The sequence below is a fragment of the Hyperoodon ampullatus genome, assembly GCF_949752795.1.
Source record: "Hyperoodon ampullatus genome assembly, chromosome: 19".
NCBI classification, from domain to species: Eukaryota; Metazoa; Chordata; class Mammalia; order Artiodactyla; family Ziphiidae; genus Hyperoodon; species Hyperoodon ampullatus.
This window is the reverse complement of record NC_136932.1, coordinates 52,902,903-52,926,306: the sequence shown is the minus strand read 5'-3', so window position 1 is coordinate 52,926,306 and position 23,404 is coordinate 52,902,903. Positions and strand designations below refer to the sequence as shown.

At 39.0% G+C, this 23,404-nt stretch overlaps 1 protein-coding gene across 2 annotated transcripts in view; it reads right to left on the bottom strand.

Moving 5' to 3' along the window:
• Positions 1 to 23,404, bottom strand: part of BCAS3 (BCAS3 microtubule associated cell migration factor) — a gene marked incomplete at its 3' end in the record, with an annotated part of 574,649 nt that overhangs the window by 538,045 nt on the left and 13,200 nt on the right. For both annotated transcript variants that reach the window (XM_079725284.1, XM_079725285.1), the window contains one exon: positions 16,012 to 16,118. In XM_079725284.1, the coding sequence (XP_079581410.1) occupies positions 16,012 to 16,118 (107 nt within the window). The remainder of the gene's footprint in view (positions 1 to 16,011; positions 16,119 to 23,404) is intronic.

Here is a 23,404-nt window from a genome sequence, read left to right as displayed (position 1 = left end):
ACATGCCTAACCTACGACCCCAGCAATTCTACTCCTAAAGTACATAAATCTACAATTATGTTCATAGGAGCTTTATTTACTATAGCCAAAAGCCAGAAACACAAATGCTCATCAAAAGAAGAGCTAAACAAACTGTGGTACATTCGATCCATGGAATAAAACCCAGTAATGAAAAAAAATTAAAAATACAAACTACTGGTGGTAGTTTCCCTGGTGGTCCAGTGGTAAAGAATCCGCCTTCCAATGCAGGGGACGCAGGTTCGATCCCTGGTCGAGGAACTAAGATCCCACATGCCACGGGGCAACTAAGCCCGTGTGCCACAACTATTGGGTGCACCTGTGTGCCACAAACTACAGCGCCTACACGCCCTAGGGCCCATGTGCCACAACTAGAGAGAGAAAACACGCATGCCACAACAAGAGAGAAGCGCACGCGCCGCAACAAAAGATCTCGCATGCCTCAACGAAGATCCCGTGTGCCGCAACTAAAACCCGACGCAGCCAAAAAAAAAGGAAAATAAATAAAAATTTAAAAACAACTACTGCGGGGCTTCCCTGGTGGCGCAGTGGTTGAGAGTCCGCCTGCCGATGCAGGGGACACAGGTTCATGCCCCGGTCCAGGAAGATCCCACACGCCACGGAGCGGCTGGGCCCGTGAGCCATGGCCGCTGAGCCTGCGCGTCTGGAGCCTGTGCTCCGCAACGGGAGAGGCCGCAGCAGTGAGAGGCCCGCGTACCGCAAAAAAAAAAAAAAACTACTGCAACATGCAACAACATGGGTGAATTTTAAAAAGACAGTGCAAAAGACAGACACAAAGTAGCACATACGGTGTACCTCTACTTACGTGAAAGTTCAATGAGGCAAAGCTAATCTATGGTCAGAATAGTGATTACCTTGGGGCTAATAGTGACTGGGGAACTTTCTGAGTAAGAAAAATGTTCTACATTTTGTTCTCAATGGTAGTTTGACTTATTTGCATATAAACATATATAAAACACACACACAGTCATCAAACTACAGACTTGAGATTTGTACATTTTATAATATGTATATCTTTTTTTTTTAAAGTGTCTGTCATAAATAAACAGTGGTACCTCCTGACAGTGGAATATCACCCAGCACTAGAAACAAATGCACTATCAAGCCATGAAAAGACGTGGGGAAAACTTAAATGCATATTACTAGGTGAAAGAAGCCAATCTGAAATGGCTACATACTGTATGATTCCAGCTATATGACATTCTGGAAAAGGCAAAACTACATGGACAGTAAAAAGACCAGTGGTTGGGGCTTCCCTGGTGGCGCAGTGGTTGAGAGTCCACCTGCCGAAGCAGGGGACGCGGGTTCGTGCCCTGGTCCAGGAAGATCCCACATGCCGCGGGGCGGCTGGGCCTGTGAGCCATGGCCACTGAGCCTGCGCATCCGGAGCCTGTGCTCTGCAGCGGGAGAGGCCACAACAGTGAGAGGCCCGTGTACCGCAAAAAAAAAAAAAAAAAAAAAAAAAAAAGACCAGTGGTTGCCAGAGAAGGGTGCCCACAAGACTTTTAGAGCAGTGCATACATAGGCAGAACACAGAGGATATTTAGGGCAGTGAGACTATTCTGTATAACACTACAATGGTGGGTACATGTCATTATACATCTGTCAAAACCCATAGCATGTACAACACTGGAAGTAAAACCTAATGTAAACCATGGACTCTTAGTGATAATGATGTGTCAGTGTAGGTTCATCGATTCTAACAATGCACCACTCCTGATGTGGAATGCTGAGAGCAGGGAGGCTGTGTGTTTGGGGGGGCAGAAGGTATACGGGAACTCTTCGTATTTTTAGCTCAATTTTACTATGAACCTAAAACTGCTCTAAAAAATAGTCTTTTTTGAGACTTCCCTGGTGGTGCAGTGGTTAAGAATCCACCTGCCAATGCAGGGAACACGGGTTCAAGCCCTGGTCCAGGAATATCCCACATGCCACAGAGCAACTAAGCCCGTGCACCACAACTACTGAGACTGCACTCCAGAGCCCGCGAGCCACAACTACTGAAGCCCGCGCGCCTAGAGCCCGTGCTCCACAACAAGAGAAGCCACCACAATGAGAAGCCCGCGCAACACAACGAAGAGTAGCCCCAGCTCGCCACAACTAGAGAAAGCCCGCACGCAGCAACAAAGACCCAACACAGCCAAAAATAAATAAATTAATTTATTTTTTAAAATAAATAAAAAATAGTCTCTTTTTTAAGGCATCTATTAAAGAAGCTGAGCTGGTTAAATATGAGCTTCAATTTTTTTCATCTGTGAAACAGGAATAACACTAACTAGTTAAATTGACAGGATAAAGAGACAATAATGGGCAATGTGCCTAAAATAATGTGTGTGGTACACTCTGATTATTTTTTTAAATAGTTGCCATTATTTATATTAATATTATGAAACTTTACTATGCAACACAAGTGTCAAAATTCCCCAAAGCATCCCAACACTGCTCAGTGCTCTATAGCACTCTATTCAACCCTCCAACGTAACACAAATCTCATAGACCAGGGCTTCTCAGCACTACTGACATTTTGGACTGAACAATTTTTGTTGTGGGAGGTTGTCCTGTACATTGTAGGATGTTTAACAGCATCTCTGGCTTTTATCCACTAGATGCCAGTAGCAGTTCCTAATAGTGACAATAAAAAATGTCTGCAAACATAGACAAATGTTTTCTTGAGGGCAAAATCACTCCCATTTGGGAAGCACTGACATAGACTGCAATTATGTAGTGACATCGCGCACAAGTAAAATATGATCTCCTCAAGGCACGGCGCAGCCCTTAGTTACATTTACACCTCCTAATATGTGGCATAGACCCTAAAGTTTCAGTATGGCTGAACGGAAAAATGAGACGTCTGTTAATTAATTTAAAAAAGAAGATTTTAGGAAGAAGGGATGGATTGGGAAGGGAATGGAATGAGAGCAAACAGCAAGATTATGAAATTTAGTTTGGATCTTTCTGATATTGAGTCTCTAGCACACTTTGATGAAAATATCCAGCAAAAGGCTGAAATCTTGAAACACATTTATTAAAAATGTATACATTTATATACATGTGCATATATACATATACACGTACATATGTAAACAGACACACACACACAAACACACACACCCTACTAACTGCCAGACAATGTACTTGGCACCAGAGATACAAAGACCATTAGACATGATCACAGTTCTAGAGAGCCTTATGAAGAATTCTCCCAACTGCTAATGTAAAATCAAGATTCCCAGAAAATACTGAAACTCACAGGTAAATTGAATCTAAAATTAGGAAATCAGAAATTTTCCATTTCATTCCTTTGGTCCTATGTCCAAAATTCAAACATTAAATTGAATATGAACAAAATTTAGAAAATAGAAATCCTAGTTCCATTTCTTTTTAAGGTCCCCAGAAAACTAATACTTTCTATTATCTCACTCTTCCCATCTGAAAAAAATGAGACAATTGATTATTGCCAATCAACTTGAATGAATATTAAGGGAAAGAACAGGTTTATAATGGATAGCACTTTAATAATTTTAATATTTAAAAATACAGATATTTCAGTTCCATTTTTAAACAATTCTTACTAAAGTGGGTGTGTGGTGTATGTGTGTACATATATATGCACAGTAACTCTTTGGTATTCTTAACTGCACACAACAACTTTCCCCATCAAATTATATATACCTAAGCCAGTAGTTTCAACCAAAATTTTCTCTGGAGTTGTGGTTCTCAACCAGAGGATGTCTGGCAATGTCTGGAGACGTTCTTAATTGTCACAATTCAGGGAGTTGCTCTGGGCATCTAGTAGATGGAGGCCACAGATGTGGCAACTACAATGTACAGAACAGCCCCCCATAACAAAGAATCATCTGGTCCAAAACGCCAATAATGGCAAGAATGAGCCACAAACATATATAATTTGTATTTGCATACCTTCATGCATTATAATTTTAGTTAATTTCTCATTTAAAATAGTATTCGCCTTTTAAAACAATGATTTATTAATTTTGTTATCACTTCTGATACTTCACATCAAGCTGACCAATACTCTTTAAACCAGAAACGTACACATAAAGAAAGAAGATAAAAAGCAAAGGCATAAATGAGAACCGTGTGATCAATGCACACTCCATCTAGCTGCAAATAACCCCTAGGCCAGAGCTGAAGAATATTCATATGTGGTCAATCGAAAAAAAAAATGGGACTTAGGTCTCAAGATTAATCATTGTGTCTGCAGATGAAAATCTGAGCTCATATCCTATGAATCCATCTAGATAAAGTTCAAAATGGGCAAAACGACCATAATTTATGGTGTTAAAAATCAGTGTGGGGGCGTGGGATGAATTGGGAGATTGGGATTGACATGTACACACTAATATGTATAAAATAGATAACTAATGAGAATCTGCTGTATAAAAAATAAATAAATAAAATTTAAAAAAGAATCAACGTAGGGAGTTCCCTGATGGTCCAGTGGTTAAGACTCTGTGCTTCTGATGCAGGGGACACCAGTTCAATCCCTGGTCGGGAACTAAGATCCCACATGCTGCTCAGCACAGCGAAAAAAAAAGAAAAACAATATAGGAGGTCAATTATATCTAAATAAAACTGGAAAAGACAAACTACAAAATTTTTTGAAAAATCAATGTAAATGTCTATTTCCTGGTTTTGATATTGTACTACAGGTCACATAAGATGTCACCTCTGGGGGACACTGGGGGAAGTGTACCCTGAACTCTAATATTCTGCAACTTCCCATGAGTCTATAATTATTTCAAAATTAAAAGGTTTTAAAAATCAATTTGAAAAGAGACCAAAAAACAAAAAAGAAAGAGCAAAAACACAGAGCTGGCAAGAATTACATGCTCATGTTTGGTGAGGAAAGAATGGTCCTTTCAGGAAATGGTGCTGAATGAATTAGTTTTTTTTTTCTTTTTTTAATTCAAAAAAGCCTTGACCCCTATGTCATACCATACACCAAAAATTTCAAAAGGATTATAAACCTAAAGATAATAACAACAACCTTCTAACAGAAAACACAGGAGAATATCTTCATGGCCTTAGAGTAAACAAGGATACAAAAAGCATGAAGAATAGAGTAAACCAGGCTTCCATGGTGGTGCAGTGGTTAAGAATCTGCCTGCCAATGCAGGGGACACGAGTTTGAGCCCTGGTTGGGGAAGATCCCACATGCCGCAGAGCACATAAGCCCGTGCGCCACACCTACTGAGCCTGCGCTCTAGAGCCCGTGAGTCACAACTACTGAGCCCGCACACCACAACTACTGAAGCCTGCGCATCTAGAGCCCGTGCTCCACAACAAGAGAAGCCGCTGCAATGAGAAGCCCACGCACCACAACGAAGAGTATCCCCTGCTCGCCGCAACCAGAGAAAGCCCGCGCACAGCAACGAAGACCCAACGCGGCCAAAAAAAAAAAAAAAAAAGAATAGAGTAAACCACTTAAAATCTGATCTGGATTTCTTTCACCAAAAGACAATATTTAAGAAAGTGAAAATGTAAGAAAACCTATAAAGAAGACTATTAGGACAAATGATGAAACCAGAAAAGGGACTGTGGATTACAAAATAGTATTGTATCAAATTTAAATGTCCTGGTTTTGATAATAGCGCTATGGTTGTAAAAGATAATGTGCTTATTCCCAGGAAATATATACTGAATTATTTATGGAAAAGGGGGGGGCATAAATTCTCCTACTTATAAATGGTTCCGAAAATAATCTTCACAGAAAAAAAAATGAGAGAATGATAAAGCAAAAGGGGCAAAATGTCCTTCACTGGTAAATCTGGGTAATGAGTAACAGGAGTTCCTTGTACTAGTTATAAATTTTTCTGAAAGTTTAAAATTATTGCAAAATAAAAGCATCTTTAAAACCCCACAATGAGGGCTTCCCTGGTGGCGCAGTGGTTGAGAGTCCGCCTGCCGATGCAGGGGATACGGGTTCGTGCCCCGGTCTGGGAGGATCCCATATGCCGCGGAGCGGCTGGGCCCGTGAGCCATGGCTGCTGAGCCTGTGCGTCCGGAGCCTGTGCTCCGCAACGGGAGAGGCCACAACAGTGAGAGGCCCGCGTACCACAAAAAAAAAAACACCCCACAATGAGATACCAACACATACACAAAAAAATGATTAAAATTAGTAAGACTGACAATACTAAGAGCTAATGAAAATGTGGAGCAAATGAAACTTTCATACATTGCTGGTAGGAGTACATACTGGTAAAACCACTTTGGAAAACTGGTTGGCAATATCTACTAAAGTTAAACATACACCTACACTATGACACAGCAAATCCATTCCTAGGTCTATATCCAAGAGAAATGGGTGCAGCATATATCCACCAAGGAGCACTTACAAGAACATCAGAGCAGCTTTACCCATAATGCTCAAAAAGTAGAACCAACAAAAATGTCTATCACGTGTATAACGAACTTTTAAAAATGCATTGTGGGTCTTCCCTGGTGGTCCAGTGGTTGGAGTCCACCCTCCAATGCAGGGGACGTGGCTTCAATCCCTGGTCAAGGAACTAGGATCCTACATGCCAGGGACAGCTGGGTCTGCGCACCTCAACTACTGAGCCCGCGTGCTCTGGAGCCCGAGCGCCACAACTCGAGAGAAGCCTGAGTGCCAAAACGAAGAGCCTGCGTGCCACAACCAAGACCCGACACAGCCAAATAAATAAATAAATAATTTTTTTAAAATAAATAAAATAAAATGCATTGTATTCACGATGAGATAGTATACAGCAAAAATGAGAACAAATTACTTCTACGTACGATAACATGAAAGAATCTCATAGTCACACTGTTGAGAGAAAGAAGCCAGACACAAAAGAATAGATTGGGTTATCTATGTCCCCCCATCCCCCCCTTTTTTTAAGTTCAAGAATAGAAAAAGCTAATCTCTGGTGATAGAAGTCAGAATAGTGGTTACGTGGAGGTATGAGGACAGTATTGACAGGAAAGTGGCATGAGAGACTCCTGAGTTGCTGGAAATGTTCTGTCTTAATCTGAGTGGTGCCCAGAAGGTTACATACACATATAAAAATTCAGTCTGCACACTTACGATCTGTGCACTTTATGATATTTAACATACGCAGTGACATTTATAAGAAAAGAAAAAGCTGTCTTCCACACACTCATAAGTCAGCTTGTGTCCAAAGAATATCTTCCATTTTAGAGTGGAAAAACATCAAAAATACTTCAAACAAGAAAAATACCAATTTATAACAATAAATTTCAAACTCACTTTTCAAATCAACAAAAGTCATATAAAGCCACTATTTAAACATTGGAAAGACTAAACTTCAGATACAAGACTTCTCTAAAGTGACACCTTAAGAAACATACACTACAAAAAAAATTTGCCTCTACTAATATGAATGGATTCCACAAGTTACTTCAATATTATTCTTCATTTCTGCTTCTATTCACTCCATGACACCCAAAGATCTTTCATTGCCAGGTGACTAAAGAGCCATCCATTACTTCTCTTTCCAATAATAAGACACTGGACCAAAAAAAATAAGACTACTCTCAACAAAGGCAATTTTTTGATTTGGGTCCACATTCAAACTTTCTCTGCTTGCCAGTTACCCAAATCACTGACTTTATATTGTTCCCAAACGAAACCCATAAAAATTGTTTCCTGGCTAGCAATCTTGACATGGCAAGGTCTGTTGGCACCCAACTTCTAACAAATAATAAACTAATTAGAATTCACCTCAAATATGTCCTTGCATGTTTTCTCTAAAGTTTTTTTGTGTAAAGGCAACACAAAAAGTGTAAAAGCTACACTAAAAGCTTTAGGGCAAATCTTTCAAGGGAACAGCTATACTTTTCTTAGCTCAATGTGTTAGCGACACCTAGTGTTATTTCTTTGCAGTACATTCAAAAGCTCCAAGAAAACACTTCAAATCTTAACTTACTGAACCTAAAAATATACTGTTTCATACAATGCAACTCTCATCTCCTAGGTGCTGTAAGGAATACATTTTCAAGATTTGTTTAAGATATGAAGCATTTCAAAAGAGGATGAGAAAGCTAAGTAGCCATTTAACAGCAAAAAAGTATGGAAAAATTTCAGGACTTTTTACAAAGGTACTATCTTGAAAATTTTTAATGGCAACACTTTATTATTTAAACTATACAGTGCAATTTTGCCTTATAAAATTTTCAACATAATGTAAGTCTAATTCTAATAATCAAATTCTATTTCTTCTAAAACTATGCCATCTTACATACCAGGCAGCACCAGCCCCAAATCAAGATCTTGGAAACATCTTTGATTCTTCTCTTCTAAATGTTTTATCAGTTACCAATAAAACTAACTCAGTTCAGGCTCTCAACATCTCCCAAGTAGACAATGTGAAACTGACAGGCCTCAGCCGACAAGAGGAGCTCAGACAGCTGGGACTTGTGAGGCTCGGGCTCCGTGCCCGCATCCAACAACAGGAACAGCGACAACCATCAATGGCCTTAGTTGCTCCACGGCATGTGGGATCTTCCTGGACCAGGGCTCAAACCCGTATCCCCTGCATTGGCAGGCGAATTCTTAACCACTGTGCTACCAGGGAAGTGAAAATGACTCCTAACTAGCCTCATATCCTTTTCTTTTCTCCTTTACTCTCTATTCATTCCAAAGCCACTGCAAAACCAACCTTTATTAAATATGGATTTTGGAATGTACCTCTGTTACTCAAAGATTCTTAATGAATTCATACTGGCTGAAAAATTAATAAATCCAAATCCTCATCCTGCAATTCAAATCTCCTCCCTGAAACTTCTATATCTCATTGCATGTCCACGGAGAGCTTACAACCACTAAAATGAATATTAATGATCATAGAGATGTTACTTGTGCTAAATGAAATAATATATGACGGCACAATGTCTAAAACACACTCATTGTCACGAACAACTTCTCCTCCAACTGGTTGCCCGCTGATACTGCTTGTCAAACCATGTTATGAAGGCTCAATTACTTTTTTTTTTTTTAATTTCCATTCTGGCACAAACAGATACATCTGTAAATGACAAACACAGGTTTGGATGATGCGCAACTGGCAAACAGCTATAGGTTTCCAAAAGCTTACTCTCAACTTCTGTACTTATCTTGTTGCAAACAGTAACAAACATTTCACTGACTGTCAACAGTTCATAGACCAGCAACAGTCCATAGTCCACAAACTCACTGTCTTTCCAGCCAAATCTGCTCCTTATCACTCCCTATTTTTTTAAATAAATTTATTTATTTTATTTATTTATTTTTGACTGCTTTGGGTCTTCGTTGCTTCCTCTAGTTGCAGCGAGTGGGGCCTACTCTTTGTTGTGGTGCGCAGTCTCCTCACTGTGGTGGTTTTTCTTGTTGCAGAGCACGGGCTCTAGGCGCGCGGGCTTTAGTAGTTGTGGCGCGTGGGCTCAGTAGCTGTCACACCCTATTTTTATAAGAGGCATCACTGTCTACCTCTGTTCAAAGTTCTCCATTGGCTTCTACAACTCAATTTTTTTTAAAGGCAAAAAACTGTACAGATAATCCCTAAAAGATATTCAAATGGCCAACAAATATATGAAAAAGCATTCAACATTATTAGTCATCAGGGAAATGCTAACTAAAACCACAAGGTATCACCCACCAGAATGGCTAAAATTAAAAAGATGGGACTTCCCTGGTGGTCCAGTGGCTAAGACTCCACGCTCCCAATGCAGGGGGCTCGGGTTCAATCCTTGGTCAGGGAACTAGATCCCACATGCCACAACTAAGAGTTCGCATGCCGCAACTAAAAAAAAAAAATTAAAATGATGGACACAACACCAAATGTTGGCAAGGATATAGTACAGCTCCTACAATGTTGGGGGAAATGTAAAACGATACAACTACTTTGGAAAAAAGGTTTGGAAGTCTGTTATAAAACTAACTATATTCCTACCCTATGAAGCAACAATTCCACTTGTAGATATTTACCTAAGAGAAATAAATGCATATGTTTACAAAAAGACTTACAGAAGAATCTTCACAGCAGCTTCATTCATAAGAGGCAAAAGCTATTAATAGGCCAGCTATCCCTCATGAAGAGAAGGGATAAACTACGTTATATTCATATATTAGAATACTATTCAGCAATTAAAAGGGACAATCAACAAGAGTGAATCTCACAAACATTATGCTGAGAGAAAGGAGCCTTACACAAAAAGAGTCCATACTGTACAATAGTACAGAAAGTTCTAAAACAGGCAAAACTAACCTACGATGGAAAAAAAAATAACAGCGGGTGTTTCATGGATGGGATGGAGGAAAAATTGAGAATAGGCATGAAGGAAATGTCTTGAGTGATAATCAAGATCTACTGTATATCTTGACAGAGATTTGGGTTGCCATGCACTTGTCAAAGTTCAGGAAATTTACATATTAAGATTTGTATATTTAATTGTGTGTAAATTTTACAATAAAAAACTAATCAAATACTGAACTTTAGTTAATGCAAAAGTAGTTAGGGTAAAGTACGCTGACGTTTGCAATTCACTTTGAAATGCATCCAATAAGATCTACAGATGGAGACAAAGTAAGTATAGTAAAAATTTTCATGGTATAACCTAGGTGGTGGGCATAGGTGTTTTCCCTGCGAAACTTCTGAAGTTCTTCCAATGGTACAAAGCTCATTTTGTAAGCTTTACCTTACAAAACTCTAACCCACCACCACCTCTGAGACACCATCTAGCATTCGTCACCTGCCCACTGAGCTCCACCAAATTGCCTCCTTGCTATTCTTAAATATAGGAAACATAATCCGGACTTCCCTGGTGGCTCAGTGGTTAAGAATTCGCCTGCCAATGCAGGGGACATGGGTTCAAGCCCTGGTCCGGGAAGATCCCACAGACCGTGCAGCAACTAAGCCCATGTGCCACAACTACTGAGCCTGAGCTCTAGAGCCCGTGAGCCACAACTACTGAAGTCCGTGTACAACAACTACTGAGCCCGCACACCCTAGAGCCCGTGCTCCGCAACAAAAGAAGCCACCGCAATGAGAAGCCCACACACCGCAACGAAGAGTAGCCCCCGCTCGCCACAACTAGAGAAAGCCTGCGCACAGCAACAAAGACCCAAAACTAAACAAAATTTTAAAAATAACAACAACATAATCCTATGAGAGAGTACTGCCTTTGAATGCCCCTCCCTCAAATACCTATAAGTATCACTCCTCCACACTTCTGCTCACGGGGTTTGAGAGAGGCTTTCCAAGACCACCTCATATAATATAGCAACCCACAACAATATCAACCACCACACCTTAACACTTGGTAACTTGTTTATTATCAAAGCATGGTACATGTTTATTATCATCTTCCCCACCCTCCAACCCACCTACCTAGAATGGAAATTCCATAAGAATAATGGTTTTGTTTTGCTCATTGTTGTTTTCCCAGCACCTTGAACAGGGTCTGACATATAAAAGGCAATCAATAAATCTTTGCTGAGTGAATGAATTAATAAGTGAATGAGGCGAGAATAAATGGCATGGCTTTACAAGAATGCAATTTGGTAAATCTATCAAGAGTTTTAGTATATTTTCTTTTATTGATCTCTCCAAATTACATGATCATAAAGATATTTATCTCAATATTCTTTAAGAAGAAAAAACCTTAAGAAATCTAAATCAATGTCCCACTATAGAGAAAAGAACATTTCCACCTCAGAGCCTCTCACTTCACTACTTGCTGTTCCAATCTTACTGTGGCTAAATCTTAATTAACTTTTATGCCACTTCCTTATTATAATCTCCTATTATTTTCTTCATATTACAATTTGCCTATTAATTTATTTTTATTTAAATCAATTTCTCCTACTAGCTCCATTCGAGCAAAGGCCATGTCTATTTTGCTCAAAATACGTACTTTATCCAAGAATTGTAATGAATAAATGAACAATTTTTACGTTCTGACAGTTCATGGCACCAAGTCAATCTATGTGTAAAACTGGCCGAAAAAAAAAATTAAGAGTGTAAGCAAGAGAGGGTGGGAGGAAGGCGCAAGAGGGAGGAGATATGGGGATATACGTTTATGTATAGCTGATTCACTTTGCTATACAGCAGAAACTAACACACCATTGTAAAGGAATTATACTCCAATAAAGATGTTAAAAAAAAAAAAAAGAGAATGTAAGCAAGATATTTTAAAATAACTGAAGTCCCCACCAGGGTCTTCCCTGCTCGTCCAGTGGTTAAAATTCCTCGCTCCCAGTGCAGGGGGCCCGGGTTCGATCCCTGGTCTGGGAACTAGATCCCACATGCCGCAACTAAGAGCCCACATGCCGCAACTAAAGATCCTGCATGTGGCAGCGAAGATCCCGTGTGCTGCAACTAAGACCTGGCACAGCCAAATAAATAAATAAATATTTTTTAAATAAATAAAATAAATGCAAAGATAACAAGAGCTAAAAGAACTATGGGAGTTAAGAAAGGAAGAATATACAACTACTGTTTTTTTCATATGACTCCCATAAAATTATTCGGTCTTTAGTCCATGCACATGTATAACTTTGATTTTTTTTTAATTAAGAATTTTAAGCAAGAGAGCCTATATTTACATTACCAAAAAGAGGCAATGTCACTGTTAAGCACAGGTGGGAAAAGGGGCTATTTATCCAGAATATCAACATCACAAATAATCATTCTTTCTTATGTTGCATCAGATGTGTTGAAAGAAGGGGCCTGACAGCTTGGGAAAGCTATGAAAGCTGGTGTTTTCCTGCAGCCATCTCATATACAAAGTGGTAGTGATTGGGCAGCAGAGAAATTACTTCTGCACAGTTCTGCTTCTGAGCTAACTCCACTTAACTATATTCCTAGATATCATCTAAGCTTTGTTCATATTTGTGCACTTACATAAATAGACAATTTTTTTACATGTTTAGCCAGGATGTTTATTTTCTTAATCTGAGACTCACAGGTGGGACAGTTACATAAAATCAACAGAAAGGAACCCTGTGCACAAACTTGAAGAAAAAACTGAGCTGTAGTTTGGACAGGGCTTGATTTCTGCCCACCCGCACTTACTGAAAATACATACAATTTATGATCTGCGAAGATCCCTAAGAGCCAGGATTACTTCTAGGTTGACCAACATAAGCTCCCCAGTGTCTAGCACATGGTAACACTTAAATGATTACTGAATAACTGACTAGTAATAAACAAGTTTCAGAAGGGTTTAGTTAGAGTAATGGGTAACAGTCACACTAGTCTATAAAAGATGAATGTATGAAGGTACTTCGTAACCTATTACAATGAAAACTAAAACTAAGGTGCCATACTACTTGCATGGCATATATTCTGCTATCACATAGGGGAAATAGAGCTCTTAGATCCTGGGCTTTGAATCTGAAGTCAGAACTGGGTTTGAATTCCAATTCCACCTCTTATAAGTAGTGTGACCTTACCACCTGTAAAATAGGATAACTTCTCCCTCACAGTATACAACACATGAGATAATATGTATATAAAGTTCTCTCAACATAGTAAGAGCTCAATCAGTGCAACAAAAGGAGCTTATTTTTCCAAACTGCGTTCTAATTCTTGAACCAGTCCTCACAGGGCTATACTACTACAACAGTAAACAACTGTCAGGGACTTCCCTGGGGGTCCAGTGGTTAAGAATCCACCTTCCAATGCAGGGAACTCAGGTTCGATCCTTAGTCAGGGAACTAAGATCCCACATGCCATGGGGCAACTAAGCCTACATGCTCTGGAGCCCACGCACCACAACTAGAGAGAAGACCGCGAGGCGCAACGAAAGATCCCACATGCCACGATGAAGATCCCACATGCCACAACTAAGACCCAATGCAGCCAAATAAATAAACAAATAAATAAAAACAACGGTTAGTCAATGAAAATTCCATGAAGAAAAGATTATTTAAATCTCTCAAAATACAATCTGGGCATAAGAATTACTGTAAAGAAGTAATATCCTCATAAGACCTTTACGTTACTCAGAACCAGACACAAATTAACTGTTAAAAGTGATACCTCTAATTATAACCAAAGCAAGTGGGTAGCCTGAGTACCACCAAAGAAATGTGCTCAATCCAGTCAACATCCCTAATCCCACAAGGCCCAACCTTGTTAAAGCTCGAGCTCCCTCTTTGCCTTCAAGTCTGTCAACAGTGTAAAGAAGCAAAATGTAGTCTCTATTAATAAGAAAAAGTTACATTTACAAAATCCTCTCCTCTTGAACACAACCTAGAAATATTTCTCTTGGTAGGAAAAAGCAAGCAAACAAAGATTGCCACGTTTTAAATCCTTTGTCTATGCCTTTGGCGTGATACTTAAATTACAAACAACATTGCAGGGCCTTGAAAAAACGTCAACTACACATCCGCAAAGGTAAAAAACGAGGACACTCATTCCATGACATACCAACAGGATCTATCTCTGCAAAATAAAGCCAATCTTTAAAAGTAAGAAATATAAAACCTAAAATCCTAAATACCTAATAATACGATATATAATTATTATAAGATTAGATGGAAGACCAAAGTTCATTTTAAGTGATTTATCAAAGAATAAACAATATTTTTACTTAGAATATTAAAGAATTATGCAGTTCAATGTATTCATTACTTAATAATCTTTTAGCCAAATTTTGCACTCAGGAACATCCTGAATTTCATTAAATTTGAGGTAATATATGTTTGCTTATAAATCCTTTAAGAAGTAACCCTAATATGCAAAAGAATCAAAAAGAAAGAGAAAAAAATTCTAGCTGAACCACCCACTAACAAGAGGCTTCAAACAATGTGGTAAATGCAACTATTAAAGGCACAAATTAAAATTCTATTGGCTCCAGGCCTCTAACTGCAAAAAAAAAAACACACAATAAAGGGTCCACCCGCCAACTCCCCCCCCCACCCCAAAATCTGCAGGAGAGACATGATATCTAGGCCATGCCAAAGAGCAGAATATAACTAAGTACATGCCGAAGTATGCAGTCCCTACTACACTTCACTGAGCTGCGATCCTACCAAGCCTCTTCCTCTTTTAGTACATTTTATTTTTGGTCATCCCAGAGAGGAACATGTAGGATTGAAGAGGGAAACTGGGAATAGAATTTGGCAATTTAAAACATTTATTAAAATTATGACTTATCCTATATAGATACACAGACACAAAATAACCTTTGTTCAAATTCATGTATTACATCATTGTTTCTAATACCAGAAAGGGGCGGGGTGGGAATTTAAGTTTTTCCAATAATAGGAAAAAAGTTACGTAAATTAAGGAAAATCCAAAAAACAGAATTATAAGCAGTTATAAATTCCATAGAGAAGCTCTCTGAGTACTGATTTGTAAGTAAAAAACAGCAAGGTACAGACTGAGTTGTATAATATGTTCCCTTCTGTTAAGGAAGGGCAGGATGGGAGAATTATATGTATATATGCTTTTATTAGCATAAAATATAGCTATAAGGAAAAGAAACATAACTAGAAATCCTAGAAAACTAGAAACTGCTCAAGATAAGGGAAATTGGGGACAGTGGTGGTAGAGAGTTTTGCTACCCACTTATACCTCCTGAATTTTGTACCATGTGAATGTTTTAACTGATTCAAAACATTTTTTTAAATGATCACTATTTTTTTAAAAAGCCTTCTGTAAGCCTCTTTACTCTTCTGTAAAAATGCAGGAAAAGGTAATAATAACACCAACTACGTAGAGTTACTACGATAAGAAATTAGATCTTCCATGTAAAGTGATTCCCACAATTGCTGGCCCACTTTACAAATCATTTACAACATCTTTAATTTCCCATTTTCCCCTTAGCCCTTGGGCCTAGTATGGGGTTCCACACACAGCAGTCTCTTAGCAATTGCTTGCAAAATAAATGGATGAGACCTTAGAGAAAATATCGCCAGGTTTCACACCAGCTAGCATGCTGAAAAGTATTATATTTCAGGGATTCAACCATCTTCATACTTACAGGGATGCTCCAGACCTGCATTCCATCACTGTAGCCAATCATAATCAGCAAAGGTGGCTCATTCCCTGTGCTATGTATTTCATGAAATTCCAGGTTTCTTGATGTATCTACATTAGAATTAAGTAACAAAGGAGCAAATTAAAAAGACAACCCTCAGAATGGGAGAAAATATTTGCAAATGAAACAACAGACAAAGGATTAATCTCCAAAATATACAAACAGCTCATGGAGCTCAATATCAAAAAAACAAAAAAATCCAATTAAAAAATGAGCAGAAGACCTAAATAGATATTTCACCAAGGAAGACATACAGATGGCCAAGAGGCACATGAAAAGATGCTCAACATCACTAATTATTAGAGAAATGCAAATCAAAACTACAATGAGGTATCACCTCACGCCGGTCAGAATGGCTATTATCAAAAAATCTAGAAACAATAAATGCTGGAGAGGGTGTGGAGAAAAGGGAACCCTCCTGCACTGCTGGTGGGAATGTAAACTGATACAACCACTATGGAAAACAGTATGGAGGTTCCTTAAAAAACTAAAAATAGAACTACCATATGACCCAGAAATCCCACTATTGGGCATATACCCTGAGAAAATCATAATTCAAAAAGAGTCATGTACCACAATGTTCACTGCAGCACTATTTACAATAGCTGGGACATGGAACCAACCTAAATGTCCATGGACAGATGAATGGATATAGAAGATGTGGCACATATATACAATGGAATATTACTCAGCCATAAAAAGAAACAAAACTGAGTTATTTGTAGTGAGCTGGATGGACCTAGAGTCTGTCATACAGAGTGAAATAAGTCAGAGGGAGAAAAACAAATACCATATGCTAACACATATATATGGAATCTTAAAAAAAATGGTACTGATGAACCTAGTTGAAGGGCAGAATAAAGATGCAGACATAGAGAATGGACTTGAGGACATGGGGTGGGAGAGTGAAGCTGAGGCAAAGGAGGAGTAGCACTGACATCTATACACTACCAAATGTAAAATAGATAGCTAGTGGGAAACAGCAGCATAGCACAGGGAGATCAGCTCGGTGCTTTGTGATGACCTAGAGGGGTGGGATAGGGAGGGTGGGAGGGAGGCTCAAGAGGGAGGGGATATGGGGACATATGTATGCATATGGCTGATTCACTTTGGTGTACAACAGAAACTAACACAGTATCGTGAAGCAATTATACTCCAATAAAGATCTATTTTTAAAAAAAGACAATGCCAATCAGCAAAAACAAGTACACTTCTTTAATGTTATTGGCGTTAACAATTGTTTAAGTTGTTTTTCAATAAGAAGTTCTGAAGTATTTGGAAGACATTTAAAGGAAAGCAAACAGGAAGCTGAAATCACAAAACTAGTATTTTTTTTAACAGTACCTATAATTATCAGCACAAGTAACTATCAGCACAACTCTTTCAGTAGAGTACAAGTACCAAGTACCACCCCACTACACACACAGAGTAGACTACAGAACCTAACAGTGACAGCAGTACCCAGTAGGAAACTAGTGCCAGGTATAACACAGAAGAAGTGCCCAGCGGAAGCACACAACATAAACTGTGTGGGTTCACAAGTTGCATCTGGACACTCTGAGAAATAATAGGCAGAGGACAGGGAAGAGCAAGATGCGGAGAGGGTTTTGCAAACAGCTAGAGGTCTTGTATAAGTAGGTAGACACAAGAGTCTGTGAAATTTAGTACTGTTAATGTTCCTCAGTTTCCTCACCTGTAAAATGAAGGTAATCATACTCATATCTCAAAGGACTGTTGTAAGAGTTAAATGGGATAATATAAAAAGCATTTAGAATAGTATCAGGCATAAGAAGCCCTATGTTGATGTTATTACTGTTGTTATAAAATCATGCTGCAGTAAAAAAAAATAAAAATAAATAAAAATCAAACTCTCACTCGATACCTAGGAAATACTAATATCAGGAACAAAACCACCTGTAAATGATAAATGAAAATAAAATATTTTACCAAAGTTAACTAAATATAAATATGACATATAATCATCTGGAATTTCTAATACATGCAAATTTAGCAATGGAAGAAAAATTATATTCCTTTACATACAGGAATTAAATCCTGCTATGTCTGAACACACTGGGCATATAGTTCACTATAGAAGAATTGTGCCGTTTTTGTTTTTTTAATTTATTTTTGGCTGCGTTGGGTCTTCCTTGCTGCACGTGGGCTTTCTCTAGTTGTGGTGAGTGGGCCTATTCTTCATTGAGGTGCGCAGGCTTCTCACCACAGTGGCTTCTCTAGGCACACGGGCTCAGTAATTGTGGCTTGCAGGCTCTAGAGCGCAGGCTCAGTAGTTGTGGCGCACGGGATTAGTTGCCCCGCAGCATGTGGGATCTTCCCAGACCAGGGATCGAACCCGTGTCCCCTGCATTGGCAGGAGGCTTCTCAACCACTGAGCCACCAGGGAAGTCCAGATTATGTTTCCTATATTTAAGAATAGCAAGGAGGCAATTTGGTGGCACTCTGTTAGGTTCTGTAGTCTACTCTTTGTGTGTAGTGGGGGTGGTACTTGGTACTTGTACTCTACTGAGAGAGTTTGATCTTTAAAACCTTACTTGTGGGTTTCCCTGGTGGCGCAGTGGTTGGGAGTCCGCCTGCCGATGCAGGGGACACGGGTTCGTGCCCCGGTCTGGGAGGATCCCACATGCCGTGGAGCGGCTGGGCCCGTGAGCCATGGCCGCTGAGCCTGCACGTCCAGAGCCTGTGCTCCGCAACGGGAGAGGCCACAGCAGTGAGAGGCCCGCGTACCACAAAACAAACAAACAAACAAAAAAAAACCTTACTTGTGCTGATAATTATAAGTACTATTAAAAAAATACTAGTTTTGTGATTTCAGCTTCCTGTTTGCTTTCCTTTAAATGTCTTTCAAATACTTCAGAACTTCTTACTGAAAAACAATTTTAAAAATTTCAAATAAATCAATACCAGGGAATTTTAGATGTAAATGACAAAGGTAAAGTTAATAAAATACTAGAGGAACACCGTAGAAACGTATTTTCATGATCACGGTACAGGGAACAACTTTACACTTTACAACTTTACAACTGAACACAAAAAAACTCTTAGCATAAAGGATCGGCAAATTCTACTACATTAAATTTATTACATTAAAATGAAGAACTTCTGTTACTCATGAGCCACCCTTACCAGAAGAGTGAAAAGCCAAGCCACAGCATGGGAGAAGAGACAACTATAACCCCACAAGGATTCATCTAATACATATAACAATTAAACATCAATATGAAAAAGATAAGTCATTAGAAAAATAGGAAGGAGACATGGAAAAACACTTCAAAAATAGGATAGTCAAATCATAAGTGAACATGAAAAGTGGCTCAACCTCATCTGTAATCAAGGAAGTGCTAATTAAAACCACAATGACAAAACCAAGTGGTGGCAGGATATGGAGTGAAGAGGCTGCTTATTTATTGCTAGTAACTGTAAATCAGTACAATCACTCTGGAAAACAGTTTGACAATATATAGTCAAGTTGAAGATACCATGCCCTTGACCAAGTAGTTCCACTCTAGGTATATACTCATTAGAAGCCTCAGCACATATACACCAAGAGATAAGAATACTCACAGCAGCATTACTATAAAGACCCAAAAGCTAGAATCTATCCAAATGTCCATCAAGAGGAGAAGGGACAAGCACAGTGGTACACGGATACAATGGAAGACTATTTAGCACAGAAAAAAATGACCCACTACCATATACTATAACATTGATGAACCTCACAGACATAATATGCAAAAAGCATAATATGCCAGACACAAAAGCCTATATACCGAACAATTCTATTTATATGAAATTCAAAATCACTAGGCAATTAGGTAGCAACATTCTATTTTTTACCCTAGGTGATGGCTACACAGGTGTTGGATTTGTAAAAATTCATTCATTGATCCATATTTTTGTGTTATTTACCATGATATATTTGCACAATAAATAAGGTTTTTAAAAAATCATAAAGCAGTAATATCCCTCCCCCTTTATTTGACTTCATTTCCTCTCCTTCTAGAAGCTAAATTCCTCGTCTATTTATAACTGTCATCTGTTTTTCATCTCTCATTCACCCCAAATCCATTTCGGAATGTGTTTCTACCCCTAACACTCCTCCCAAGTGACTTTTGCTATGGTCACCAATAACCTCCAAGTTGTTGAATACAATATATGTTTTTCAAGCACATCTTGTTAAGATTATTCAGCAGCTATAACCGATGCTCACCATTTTCTCTGCTGGCTCATCCTTTTCTAACTACTCTTTAAATACTGGAGTTACTCAAAGCAAATTCCTAAACTCTGTTTTCTTCTCACAGTATACGCTCCCCAAGTGATCTCATTCCAACCACTGCTTCAGTCAGTATCTGCTAGTGACTTCCTCAGTGTGGGTTTTTGCATGTCTCAGTAGAAGATCAAATTCTACTCAAAGATCAGGATTTCTTCCCCAAACCTGATCTTCCAGAGCTCCCTATTTTGGTGAATAGCATGTTTATCTATGCAGATAGCAAGATCAGGAACCGCCTTCTTCCTTCCCTCTAGCAATAAATCTATGACCAAGCTCCTAAACAGCTCTCTTCTTACATCACCACCACCCCTGTCTACAACATCTACTGCAAAAGCCTGAGTGGCTTCCTGCCTCCACGACTGCCTACCAAACTCCATATTTCAGTCAGAGTGCTCTTTTTAAAATACAAATAATGGGGAATTCTCTGGTGGTCCAGTGGTTAGGACTCGGCGCTCTCACTGCCAAGGGCCTGGGGTCCGATCCCTGGTCGGTGAACTAAAATCCCAAAACAAACAAACAGAAAAACAAAAAAAGGGACTTCCCTGGTGGCGCAGTGGTTAAGAATCAGCCTGCCAATGCAGGGGACATGGGTTCAAGCCCTGATCTGGGAAGATCCCACATGCCGTGGAGCAACTAAGCCTTGCATCACAACTAGAGCCTGAGCTCTACAGCCCGTGGGCCACAACTACTGAGCCCACATGCCGCAGCTGCTGAAGCCTGTGTGCCTAGAGCCCGTGCTCCGCAACAAGAGAAGCCAGCGCAATGAGAAGCCAGTGCACCGCAACGAAGAGTAGCCCCCGCTCGTGGGAACTAGAGAAAGCCTGTGCACAGCAACGAAGACCCAACGCAGCCAAAAATTAATTAATTAATTAATTATAAATAAATAAATAAATACTTAAATAACCTGCTTTGGCTACTTCTTATACCTTTTTCAGTACAGTGCCTTAAGAAAAACAATCTTAGGTATAAATCAGGCTGCCTGAAAGCAAAAACAGAACAATGACCAGAACAGTGACCATTAAGGGCCTTAATCTCACTTTCTAATAAACTCCAAAAGTAGTAGTCTCTTCCTAACACCAAACCAAAGTTAGTACATTGATTAGGAATGCAGATCCCTAGAAGGATCCAGGACTGCAGAATCTCAATAAGCCAGGTTCCTTAGAAGCACCTCCTGTAAAAGTTGTTACCTACTCCACCCCCAAGCACAACAAGCCCATAATCAAATGGGCTGCAGCCTGGAGGTAAGGGGCCAACTGGCACCACTTTATAATTTCAAGCAGAAAAGCAGAGCTCTCAGGCCTGCTGGAATAAACAGAAAGCAATCACCAGAGCAGAGTTCAATTCGAACACTGCAAGTTTTAAATTAATAGCAATAGAGTTTCATTAATACGATAAAATAACTTAAATCTATAGACAGGTAGAAGACTTCTAAATTGTTTTGCCAGAAAAACTCCCAGTCTAGCAAAGAGAAACCTAAATACCTAATACAATCTCTGGGTACCCATAACTGCTCTACAAAGAAGCAGCCTGCTAAGCTAATATGGCTGCAATCAGAAGAATCCCCTCCACTGTCTCCCTTAGGATACCATGAAAGACAAAGGCAATGAACAAGGAATTGCATCCCAGCTGCAGCAGGCACAACCCGGGAAGGGCAGACTGGCTGATCAAGAATCTCTAATGCAGTGGAAAAGTTAGTCCTTGTTAGCTTTCTTCAAGGAGATGCTGGACTCGCAGCCAATGAACCCTACTTTTTCTTTCCCACAGCCAAATTTTCTTTCAATTATAAATATCTCAGAAGGTCTGCCACACAAACACCTAAATAAAACATTCCTGAAGAAAGAACACAAATAAGAGACAAATTCAAGAAATATTCTAAGAGGGACTTCCCTGGAGGTCCAATGGTTAAGACTCGATGCTCCCAACGCAGGGGGCACAGGTTCAATCCCTGGTCGGGGAACTAAGATCCCGCATGCTGCACCGCATGACCAAAAAAAAAAAAAGAAATGTTATGAGAGATTGGGGAAGTTAAGGAGGATCAAATATCTTGGTAGTATTTACTACTGCCTTAAAACAAACACAACTATACACATACATGTGCACACATGGATACACACCCCCTAGGGCTAGAGATAATAAAAAGTATATCCTTGAAAAACCAGGGCAAAATTTCATACACTATCAATATAATATAGAAAGGAGAGACCAAAGGACACATGAGTGTGCTAAAGTATTTAACAGGAAGATGTATAAACTTAAAAGTTTAATAAGTCAACGGGGATATGGGATACTAAATTAAGGACAACCATTATAAGTTCAACAGAACACAAAGTACCAAATAAGCAGTTTCCATCTACATTTCCAGATGCAGATGCATTTTACTTCAATAAAGCAAATGCTTTATAGAGCATTATTACACCAGCAATTCTTATTTGTTGTTTAAAAATGAAACAAAACAAAAAAACCTTGCCTAAAGATTATTTTGATGGCATTTTTTTAAAGATAACTTTGTGGGTTTTTTTTTTTTTTTTGGCCACGCTGCATGGCTTATGGGATTTTAGTTCCCTAACCGGGGACTGAACCCAGGCCCTCAGCAGTGAGAGCACAGAGTCCTAACCACTGGACTGTCAGGAAATTCCCCAATTTTGTGATTTTTAAATTATTTTTAACATTTTGCATACACTGTACAAGTTTTTGCTATTATCTGGCTAATATTTTCAAGACCATGACCACATTTTCTTTGTTATTAAATCAAGAAAATCCTCTAATACATTCTGACATCCACAAAGCAAATATATTTCCAGGAGGGAAAAGAGTATGAATTCATGAGGAAATGGTGATAGAAAACAAAAGATGACCGACACTTAAATAGTTATTAATAAAGAAGGAAAAGGAAGAAAGAAAATAAGAATATACTAGTAAACAAGGAAATTCGACAGTCATAAAAAGAAAGGAAATTTTAAATAGAATAAGCTTTCAAAGAGAAATAGTGTAGGAAAAGTTTATATATCATAAATAATCACCTATACAAATGAATGTGTTATTCTCCAC